Source organism: Camelus ferus, chromosome 12 (assembly GCF_009834535.1).
Source record: "Camelus ferus isolate YT-003-E chromosome 12, BCGSAC_Cfer_1.0, whole genome shotgun sequence".
Taxonomy (NCBI): Eukaryota; Metazoa; Chordata; class Mammalia; order Artiodactyla; family Camelidae; genus Camelus; species Camelus ferus.
Genome location: NC_045707.1, coordinates 57,238,648 through 57,250,663, shown reverse-complemented (window position 1 = coordinate 57,250,663; position 12,016 = coordinate 57,238,648). Strand labels below are relative to the sequence as shown.

At 40.5% G+C, this 12,016-nt stretch overlaps 2 protein-coding genes across 2 annotated transcripts in view; one reads left to right on the top strand and one right to left on the bottom strand.

The window, feature by feature from the left end:
- Positions 1 to 6,577, bottom strand: part of LIN7A (lin-7 homolog A, crumbs cell polarity complex component) — a 211,532-nt gene extending 204,955 nt beyond the window's left edge. Inside the window, 1 exon segment of the mRNA XM_032493832.1 lies at positions 6,436 to 6,577. The gene's annotated coding sequence lies outside the window, so the exon portion shown is untranslated.
- Positions 6,578 to 6,667: 90 nt separating this feature from the next.
- The window catches only part of ACSS3 (acyl-CoA synthetase short chain family member 3), a 134,099-nt gene continuing 128,750 nt past the window's right edge, over positions 6,668 to 12,016 (top strand). Inside the window, exon 1 of the mRNA XM_006189289.3 lies at positions 6,668 to 7,127. Within this exon, the coding sequence (XP_006189351.2) occupies positions 6,820 to 7,127 (308 nt within the window). The 5' untranslated portion in view covers positions 6,668 to 6,819. The remainder of the gene's footprint in view (positions 7,128 to 12,016) is intronic.

Here is a 12,016-nt window from a genome sequence, read left to right as displayed (position 1 = left end):
GACATACATCCCAAAAATGTTCTCCTAGGGCAGTCTACCAAAGCAATAGAAATAAAAGCAAGAACAAACAAATGGGACCTAATGAAACTTAGAAGCTTCTGCACAGCAAAGGAAACCATAAGTAAAACAAAAAGACAACCTACGGAATGGGAGAAAATTTTTGCAAATGAAACCGACAAAGGCTTGATCTCCAGAATATATAAGCAGCTCATACGACTTAATAAGAAACAAAAAACAACCCAATCCAAAAATGGGCAAAAGACCTAAACAAGCAACTCTACAAGGAAGATATACACATGATCAATAGGCACATGAAAAAATGCTCAATATCACTAATTATCAGAGAAATGCAAATCAAAACTACAATGAGGTATCACCTCACACCAGTCAGAATGGCCATCATTCAAAAATCCACAAATGACAAATGCTGGAGAGACTGTGGAGAAAAGGGAACCCTCCTACACTGCTGGTGGGAATGCAGTTTGGTGCAGCCACTGTGGAAAACAGTATGGAGATTTCTCAAAAGACTACGAATAGACTTACCGTATGACCCAGGAATCCCACTCCTGGGCATATATCCAGAAGGAACCCTACTTCAAAATGACACCTGCACCCCAATGTTCATAGCAGCATTATTTACAATAGCCAAGACATGGAAACAGCCTAAATGTCCATCAACAGATGACTAGATAAAGAAGATGTGGTATATTTATACAACGGAATACTACTCAGCCATAAAACCCGACAACATAACACCATTTGCAGCAACATGGATGTTCCTGGAGAATGTCATTCTAAGTGAAGTAAGCCAGAAAGAGAAAGAAAAATACCATATGAGATCGCTCATATGTGGAATCTAAAACAAACAAACAAAGAAAGCATAAATACAAAACAGAAATAGACTCATAGAATACAAACTTGTGGTTGCCAAGGGGGTGGAGGGTGGGAAGGGATAGATGGGATTTGAAAATTTAAGAACAGATAAACAAGATTATACTGTATAGCACAGGGAAATATACACAAGATCTTATGGCAGCTCACAGAGAAAAAAATGTGACAATGAATATATACATGTTCACGTATAACTGAAAAATTGTGCTTTACACTGGAATTTGACACGACATTGTAAAATGATTATAAATCAATAAAAAATGTTAAAAAATACTTAATAACAGAGATAGATTCTTAGCAATTTATAAATAATTCTTTGTGTTCCTAGAAGGCTGCTGAACATGGGGAGAGGGCCTTAGTAAATACTTGTGGATTAACTGAGTGATAGGAGGTAGGTGAACAGGCTGTTAGATTAGCTCATCGAAGCAGCGAAGAAAGAATGAAATTTACAGATGTTAAAGGAGGATAGCAGAAATTAGTCATTTCACACACATCCACACACATACATGTATAGTCATTATTGCAGGTGTAATCTATCAAAAAGCCTTTGCACTTTGTTATGGTGTTGTCACAGCAGAGAGGAAAGGAGGAGATGCCAGTAGCTGGAATAGTCTGGCTGAGCCCAGCAATATTACTCGAAGTTCATAGGTATAAAACAATGTTACAAAAAAAAAAAAGACAAAAAATGAAAACACTAATAACACTTCTCTTACTCTTTCAAAACTGATGTGTCGGTTTATACTAGGCTGACAAAGGTTTCAATGGGAAGAAGCAATATAATGTTACAGAAAAATAAACTTTATCCCACAGAGAGTTATAAGTACATAAATATAAAGAGACAAACTTTATATACACACAAGGTACAAGAGTATCTGGGTTAAGCAAAAAAAGCAAGTGCAAGCAACTGACAGAGAAGTCCATTGAAATCCTTTTAATACACAAAATATCTTTACTGGAAATTCTAAACACACTTTGGATCTCTAAATAGTTAGGTGTTCAATTCTAAAAACAGGTAGGGATCTGTATCAACAGGTAGAACATAAAGGTATCACAAGGGTCATCTAAGCATCTCATCGTTCAGAATGATGGTTGGAAAAAGTGTCCAAATACTCAACCTATATTCCATACTTTAAAATTTTCTTGTCCATAGTGCTTCCCATAAATAAATGAGATACCTGTTTATATGATCTACCTAACGTAAGTCATTTCTTTGTTTCCAAATTTTCTTTAATTTTAAAACAGTACTTCAGTTGAAATACTTGTGTTTTCTTTAAAACTCCAAAATGATTGCCCACTCCCTTGTTACATAAGAGCAGCTCTTTTGGTTAACTGGACTTGTTTCATTTTCTAGTTTAATTTTGTATCTTACTACCACACACACACATACACACACACACACACAAATTGGCAACCCAAAGTAATGTTAGGTAATCAACTACAGTTTGTGAAAAATTTTATTATAGAAGATATTTCTTTCCTTTTTCACCTTTTGTTCTCTGATAATGAGATCATTTCTTATATATTTAAAGTATTATAACAAATAGTTGAGTAAAAAACAGTGGTTTTGGCTTAGGAATGCAAAACAGAAAGAGAAAAGTTTTCTTAGGAATTATATGTAAGGAAGAATTTAAAATGATTTCTCAAGGATGTTCATGTCTGATTAAAATATTAGCCATTCTGTGATTTTTCCAACACAACTGTACTGATGAGATTCCCCCCTCAACTGTAAATTGCTATACAGAGAACAATCAAACCAAAAAACCCACCAGAAAACCAAAAAAAAGACAAAAACAAAAACAAAAAACTCAAGAACTTGAAAAAAATGATTGGAAATATTTGCCTAGGTTGTTTCTTTCCATTTTTTTCTCAAATAAAAGCAACTGTATTTTTATTAATACTTACTGACTAAAAATAAACTTTAGGATTTTTTTAAGAAATAAAAATAAGGCTAGTGAATGAATCCCATGCCTTATATTTGGTTGTCAGAATGAACTGAAGTTGTAAAGTGTCTTTCCACTTGTTATTTATTTGAAAACAATTCTTTTATTTGCCTTTTTCTCTTTGCCTTTATTGTAATTACTATGTGGGCAAAAAGAAAAATGTTTCAAAATAGGAGCTTAAAATTACATTACTATGCGCTGTATCACTTTAGAAGTTTTAAAAATATTTACTAAGCCGTGAAAATCAGCATATTTTCCAGAAAGTCTTTCCCAAATCAAAATAAATCTGCAGTGTTTCTGCAGGCTCAAATTTCAGCTCAGTGTGTACCTGCTACAGAGATAAAGTAATTTTTGCAAGTGTTTCTATATGTACTTGCCAAGTTTTCATAATATCCAAGAAATTCAATATATGAGGCCATTTTTAGCTTTTGTCATAAGTAAAATTCTTAGTAGTTCTAATACTTACCCAAAGTTAGACATCTGACTCTTAACAGATTTATGTGAAAACATGAATTCTGTGGCCAGCAGAATAATGTAATAATGACCAGGGTAATCCACACTTAATTTCAAATTGTACATTTTTTAATCCCTTTTACTCTCTCTGTTGGCAAAAGGTTGGCCTGTACTAAGAATGACCGCTTCCAGGCAAAAATTGTAAACAGGGAAAAATTAAGATGTAGGATTCCTTTATCTTTTTTCTCTTTTAATTCTAATTCCACTCTGCTCTCCTGCTAATTTTCAGCATCTTTTTCTTAGGCATTAAGTATTCTGACTCCAGTTTCCTCCCTTCCCTTCATTCTTTCTCTTTTATTTCATCACTGTTCGTCATTGTGCTTCTTCCATTTACTAGAAAGTTTCTCTCAGATAATCTGATCAATCAGTCTGCTTAAGGTGTTTAAAATGCCATCTTGAATAGCATGTTAAACATACCATTTATTGACATACAATGAAATACTGTACTTATTATAAAAGTTGGAATTTTAGAGGGCTTAAATATTGAAAAGAATATGAGTATCCTGTCCCCAAATTAGCTAAAAATATAATTTAATTTTTGAAGCAGGACAGAACGTACATGCATGCCTAAATTAATTTCTTTCAAAGCTTTCTGGTTGTAAAATTTTGAGGATGTTAATGAAGCTGGAGGTTTGGGGGTTGATTTTTTGGATTGGCTGTTTGTTCATAGCCAATTGTTTAAATTCGCTTGGTTTGCTACTGCCTTGGTGCTAAGCAATTTACATATATTTAAATCTTGCAACACTCCTGTGAAGTAAGGATTATCAACCTCAGTCTCAGTCACAGTGTAGGGAAATTACACAGTGTAGGGAAATTAGTAAGGGGTAGTACTGGGATTCAATGGTTAATGATTTTAAGCTTTTCATATGTTTAATTATTAGTTCACAAGCTTTTAGTGTAAAAAAGGTCCTGGCTTGTATTTGACTATTTTGTAGCTCCCTATCTGGCTCTAGTAGAAGTTTCTAGTCGTTTTGTGCACTCTAGTTCTATGTGTATACTATGCTCCTCATCTGTGCTGGACTTACCTTCACTCATGCTCTTCCCTTTGCTTGATATGGAACTTATATTAACAATCTTTTTCATACAATAACTTAAAACAAGACAGTACTGCAGGGTCCAAAGAAAATGGTTTTATCCAGCAGTGTCAGGGGTGGGGGCCTCACACAATCTTTTAATTAACCCCTTTGCTTTTAAGCCCTTAACCTTCATTCTGAACCTTCAGAGGAAACTGGGGTCTCCAAATCCTAAGACATTTCAGGTTTCTGATGAGGAAATCCATTTGCTCCTCTAACAGTAGTTAAATTCAGCTCCCCCCTCCCCCTTTAAGTCATATACCAAATTCATTTTCTTTCCATTCTCTCATTTGGTTTCTTGTCCTCTCCTGTTCTCTTTGTTCTTGTAGAATTTTTACCACCACCACCCCACTTTGATTCTTTTTCTTCTAGAAGAAGAGGAATTGATGTGAGTACACAACTTGTCATATTTTATTGGAAGTCTAAAATCTTTCTTCTTTTTGACAGAAAAATAATTAGCTTGGTGTGAAAATCATGGATCTTGGAGTCAGATGCCCCACCTTAATCAAGTTGGGGCACAGAAAGAAAATGATAATCTTTGTACAGTAATTTATAGAGTCTGTTGGGGTGAGTGGCAGGTGGAATGGGCTGTCCTGGAGGAGCCTGTGCACCTTGAATTACAGGTGTGCCAGGATACAGCGCCTCAAGGCGGTCAACATGGGACTTATAGCTCCCACTTCTTCATATTCCTTTAGGAATCACAGGAGCTAACATATTCAAAAGTGCCAGCACAATGTGGACACGCAGTAGGAACCTTTAACTGTCTGCTTGCCCCCTTCATATTCCCCCAACAAATCACAACCTGCATACATATTCCCTAAGCAAACGACTGAGGTGGACATCACTGTAATACAGTAAGGGCTGATTTGAGGTCACAGGATCTTGTAGACCAGATAGCAGCCTTAACACAACTAGGCAGAGGAAAGGAGGGGGCCAGGAGGTTAAAATGGTTGCATGGTAACTTTCTCTGGATTCAAGTAGTGGCAAGTGCCTTTTGCTCGTGGAAATCATTTGAGGCAAGGCCTTTGGAAGAGGGTAAGCTGCAGTTGTTAGGGAAAAGTCTAGGGCTTTCTTCCTCAGTTGAAAGGGAAGAGCTGAGGTGATTATTTTAAGAAATGTTCTTTGTTTTGCATTAGATTTGTCTCTGTTCTGTTTAATCTTTATCGCCACATTATTTATTTTTTCCTGTAGAAAAATCTGTTTACAGCTTCTCAATTTTACAGTCCTTCCTAGGGTTGGGGCGTTATTCTTTCTCATTTCAGATTTGGGAACAGACATCCTTACATTTAAAACTACAAATACTGTCACACCAAGCAGAATGTATTTGGCATAATATAAGACAAAGGGGATCACATCTGAATTTCACTAACAGGTAAAACACCAGTGAAGGAGTCTGAAGAATGTTAAACTCAGTAATTTCTACCGCCTTTCTCTCTGAATTTTCCTCAGCCTTCTCTTTTTCTCTTTTGATTCATTTCATCTTTCCTTAGCTCTGTCTTTTTGGCATTAAATAATAATTTTTTTTTTTTTGGCTCATCCAAAAATGGGCCAAAGACACTCCAAATTGGAAGGGAGGAAAAACAAGTTGTTCTGTTTTCTGCTTAGATCCTGCGGGGAGTCCAGTCAGCAAGTGAATCCTGGTCCCCATGGGGCTACCTTCCCCACAGGGCCTGTCAATCACCCCCACGAAGCACTTCCCAATTCGACTGGGCCACCTCCCTCCACTCCTCCTCCTCTCAGCTCTCAGGAAATCCTGGAGCAGTCCCTGCCCTGCCCTGGAGTCGCTTTTTTTTTTTTTTTTTTTTAAGTAACCAGTGATTGAGTTTGTTTTCAAAAGAAATAAACACATAAAACGTGACACCTGTGGGGCCTCGGCCGCAAAGCCCAGCGGGACCGACTCCCGCCGCCCGCCCGAGGCGCGGCCTTCTACCCCGCCCGCTGTCCACAGACCCTCCGTGAGAAGCCGCGCGCAACTTCTGTGTCGGAAAACTGAGAGTGACTGGGTCCGTCGGCCTCACCTTGGGGTACCTGTGTGTCGGCGCGGGGAGGGCGCTCTCCCCGGCGGAGCCGCAGAGCCGGAGACGCGCGACGACGTCGGACTTCAGGCGGCGCGGCGCTCGCCCCTCTCGGGGCGCTGTGACCCCGCCGCGACCCCAGCCCCGCCCCCGCCCCGCCCCCACTCCAGCCTGTTGCTTCCCTCCCTCGCCGCTCCAGGTCGGTTTTTCCCGGCGACTGTAGTGTGACTTCCAAACTCGCGGGCTGCGGGCACACCTCGGAATTTGTCCCCGCCTCCCTCCTGCGCCCCTCGGACCCCAGCGAGTCGCGAGCGCCCCAGTGGTCACCCGAGGCGTGCACTCGAGCCCGCGGGCAGCGCAGCCTGCAGGCGGGGACCGCTGGCGGCGATGAAGCCGTCTTGGCTGCAGTGTCGCAAAGTCACCGGCGCCGGGGGACTCGGGGGGTCCCTGCCCGCGTCCTCTCCCGCCCGGGGAGCCGGCCCGGCCCGCCGGGCGTACATGACCCCCGGCCCGCGGGGCCCTTTCGGCGGCCGGGGCTGCCGGGCGCTGTCCTCGGGCGGCAGCGAGTACCAGACACACTTCGCGGCCTCGGTGGCGGACCCCGAGAGGTTCTGGGGCAAAGCCGCGGAGCAGATCAGCTGGTACAAGCCCTGGACCAAAACGCTGGAGAACAGACACCCGCCTTCCACCAGCTGGTGAGTGATTCCTTCCCCGACTCCATCAGTCTTGCGCGCCAAGGCTCGACGTCCCCTGCACCGGAACCTGGAGTTCTTTTGGGAAAGAAAACGAGACTGGAGATGTGTTCATACCTCTTAATTTGTGTTTAAATTCAGAGTCAGCTGTCTTTCCCTGACTTGAGGGATTTGGTTTACCTTTTGTGAGGCCAACTTCTTATAGACCAAAGATTTACCTGTATGGCAGGGCTCTGCTTCGCACGGGGATGTTAAGCCGACTAAAGCAAGAGCCTGTCACCAGGGACAGCACAGTCTAGTATGGAGACAGCCACTTAAACAAATGCAAGCGAACAATAAACTAGGGGAGTATTACGAAGTATCCACACACTGGGGAGGAAGAGGATGACGAAGGACTTCAATAAAATCACACCTAGTAGGGTTTGGAAGGATGGATAGGTCCTCTCAAAGTCAACAAGATCCTAATTATTGAAGTCCAAGTCCAAGATCCTAATTGTTAACAGATTGAAATTTGACTATTAATGTGGTTGCCAATAATTGTGTTCACTGGAGAGATGGGAGAGGGTGAGGCTGGATTGGAAGGGATTTATGTGTCACGCCAAGTAGATCAGATTAGCTCTGTAGTCCTGTCCTGTATATGAGGGTGCACTATGGAGTACCCCAGAAAGAATGCACATAAAGACAGGTGATGCTAGTAATCATGGTAGGAATAAAGTCTTTTTCTCCTGGATTTGCAATTATAAGCAGTTATAAACATTGTTTTTATATTACAACAAAGAGTTACATTTGTAGAATAAATGCCAAACTTGCCAGAATGAGTCACACAGTCTAGAAGAACTCAAAAGTTGTGGCTGCTCTTTGGGCTATGTGCCTAGCAGCCATTAAGAGTGTGGTTGCTTTTATCTGCCAGCCATTAGGGAGAGTTTCCTCTAAAAGTTTGTGAGACACTGCAATTGGGTTTCCCCTTACCATTTCCAAGTTGCCAGCAGAGAGATGGTAGAATGACATGGTCAGATTTGCATTTGACAGATGTCTCCTTGTTGAGCGTGGGGATACCTGGAATGGAGAAGGGCATCTCGACCAGAGCCTGTTCTGTGTCCCCACCATGCCCTGTCCTTTCCTGATTGTTTGGAGCTATTGGCATGGTTTTTGCCTTTAGAATCTGAGTGAGCACCTTTCTCCATCCAGTTCACTTTTTTCAGTAGCGTTTGACTGATCCTCTTTTACGTTGCCAGCACTGACCTAAGCACTGGTATGCACTATCAAGTAATATATGGACTTATGTCCCTTGCTTTGGGGGACTCATGATGATTAAGAGCACGGTCTCTGGTGCCAGAATGCTGGGCTTGAGTTCTGGCTCTCACAGTTACTGGCTGTGTGTTCATAGATAAGCAAGTTACTTAATCTCTCTGTGCTTCAGTTTTCTCATAGATAAATGTGGGACTAATATGAAAATTAACTGAGTAAAGGGTTAAGACCAAGTCGTGAATGAAACAGACTCTATAAATGTTAGAGGAAGAATAGCTCTTTGCACTTTCATACCACAATTATTTTAGGAGAAAACCTTCTTACTGTTTCTCTGATCAAAACACAGAGATCGTTGCCTTTCCTAAGAGTGTATTCTCAAAGTTCTGTGTCCACATATCTGTCATAAAGTATGGTACTGAAATTATTTATGTGACCGTCCTTCCCACAAAACTGTGTGCAGAGAACTGAATTATGAAGTCATGGGGATGTTCCAAGTAAAAACAAGTGAGGGCCAGACATAAGGCAATGACAGTGGCAGTGGAAAGGAAGGGGTAGATTTCTGGAGGGTTACTTGAGGTCGGTGAGGGCTCAAGGGAGTGCAGAGAATGAGGCAGTGAAAGTGTCCATCAAGTAGACATTTAAGACCTGGAGATTTTCTCTCTAACTTGTTTTCTTAATCTCTAGTTGCTTGCCTAAATTTTCTAAAATTGTAGGTATAAAATATTTTTAATGAGAGTTTTTGCCAAAGGGCCTTTGTGTATGTTTTTTAAAATTCAGTATATTGTAGATCACTGCCACTTGATAATGCTGTGTCTGAATTCTTCATCTTTGAACTCTTGGAATCACGTGGCCATCCCTGTTTTATAACAGCCTAAAAGATCAAAGTGAGTAAGAGATCTAAGTCTTTGAGTCTGTATTGCAGCAGTGTGATTCACTAAGAAGTTTGATTGGCAGAGCAGAGTTGGGGAGGCAAGTCGAGGTAGGAGACCATGTATCTAACCTAAAACTTTACTCAATAAGTGGTTTTAATTTGAATCCATTGCTGGGTTGGGCACCTATTTGTAGATACTCTTCATTGGTTAACACTTTTCTACAAAGGTAAGCTCAAGGGCAGGGCAAATGTCTTTTTTTTTTTTTTTTCCCTTTAGTCTTTATATTCCTAGATTCTAGGTCAGAGCTGATAAATGACACTACTAAAAAGTGATAGATAACAGGCTACGTGGATTTAATTTTTGCCTCAGGATGTCTCTGAGAGGTGGTAGGTAGGTATGAGCACAATGTGATGTGAAGGAACTTGGCTCACTTTCTTTGAAGTTGGATGTGAGGAAGAGAGATGTTGACAGTATGTCCTTAAGTAAAATGAGGAGAGGTTGCTCCAGCTAACTGTTCTCTGCCAGATGGAGCTGGCATACATGTAGTCAAGATCTCTGAGGCACTTTGGCTTCCCAGAGGCAAGAGGGATTCTCTTTCATTATAAGCTTATCTATTTATTCTTCATGAAAGTAAACTCCCCTCCCAATCTGCAGGCCTATCAGAAACACCAATACAAAAATATTAATGCATATTAGCTTATACAATGGCATAAACTGCCCAACAGTAGTTTGCATATGGAGTAATATGAGCATGAACTAGGAATCTTTAAGGGTGATATACTGAAGGGAGTTTCCACTGTAGTAGGTAGCCCTGGAAGGTACATTTCTAGGGCTGTAATCTCTGAGCTCTTTGAAGAACAAATCCCAGTTCCATACAGGTGCCTTAGAAAACATGTAAGGATCCACCTTTCCTCACAGTTTCTTGGTTAATTCACATTGCTGACACCTAGCTTTGGGGGGAAGAAAGTCCCTGTTACAGAGACGTCAGCGGAGCACCGCGGTCTGAGGTGAAGCAATTAGAAGCCCTGGTCATTTCTCTAATCCTGCAACAGCAGAATGGATGTTAGAAGTTATTTTCTCCTAATGAATTAGACAAACTGCTGCCCATCCTGAATTTGAAATCCAGCTGCCACTTGCTGAAGAATTAGGAGATTCACTTTTGCATTATGCATTGTGGTGGACCCTTCTGTCTGGGTCATCAGTTTATCCCTTTCTCTGGAAGCATGGCAATCCTATTTTAGCTTATTTTTATTTAAACAACATTCAGTGATCAGATGCTCACATATTATTTGATTTAGAATTTAGCATATATTAACAGTGACTCTAAGCTAAAAAGTAAAAGCCTCTGACTAAATGCAGATTACTAGAAAGTGATTCCAGCTTGGTTAACATCTCTGTAATGGAAATCATGTAGGTTTTCTAACATGCAAGAGCTCAGTTTCTTACTAGCAATGAGGTAATGGTTGTTTAGCGCCTCCAAGTCTTAAAATGACTCACTAACGTTGAAAACATCAATCATTCACTCACTGTATGTATAGTGTGTAGTACAGAGAAAATAATGAAAGAGGTGGTGAAGGAACTCACTGCAGAGCAGTAGGGGAGACATAAATTAAATGAACTTTTACAAAGCTATTTGTTTAGAGTTGCAGTAGATATTGTGAAATACAGTGATTAATGGGGGTCTTACCATAGTCTTCTCTAGAAGGATCATGAAAGGAGCCTTGAGGAAATGATGGTTAAACTAAGATCACAGTGAGTGGTGATTAGACTTCAGAAGGGGTGAACAACATTCCAGGCAAAGAAAACAGCACATATGAAGGCCATGAGGCATGAAGTAGCTCAGTAAATTCTAGAAACTGAAAGAAGACTAATGTGGCTGTGGCTTAAGGAATGACAGGGAAAGTATCAAGAAATAGAAGAGAGCCATATTGTGAGTGGTCTGGTGAGTTATTTTAAGGATTTTTACAGTTTTTCCTGGCACAAACACATGTCATATAGTGGATGATCGAAACTTAAATTTCCTACTCTTCTTCCTGCGCTGGAACAAGAAACAATTGAGTTCAGCCCCAGCTCTGCCACTTACCTTGGACAAGCTTCAATATCCTCATTTATAACATGAGGATAACCATAATATCAATTTCTTAGGATTTATAGTGGGAGGGGGAGGGAGCATGTACCATGTCTAGGACTGTGCCTGACCCACAGGACTAGGTACTAATGTCTTTGGAATATGGGAGCGATAGTCCCATAGGCTAATATGGTCCTGGAAGTTTTCAGAGAAACGGTAGCATTTGAACTCGATCTTAAAGTAGGACTTACAGAGGAAGAAAAACACTTTTGGGTGGAAACAAACATGACAGAGGCATAAGTATGAGAAAGAACAAAGTGTACTTGGAAGGGAGTATTGTAGGCCAGTTGGCTTGTAGCAGTTACTTTGAATTCAGGAAGTAGTTTCAGGATGGTTTTAGGAGAAACAGCAAGCTAAGGTATTTGCGTTCACTTTTTAGGCAACAAGTCACAATTTGACTGAAAGCCTGCAGATAGGTTTGTTTGACCCAGGTGCTTGGCTTTTTGTTAGTTTGTTTTTAAAATAGTTGTCAGTATTTAAACATTGGAAGATTTCATCTAAAATTTAAATTCCCTTTAACAATTCTATTTTTGAAACTTGTTTTGAGAAAAAGCAAAATATCTGTCAGCAACGGGACAGCATTTTTCATGGCAACATTTAGCCAGAACTGAGTAGCTGCTGACTCAGGCTAAATTAGACATAAC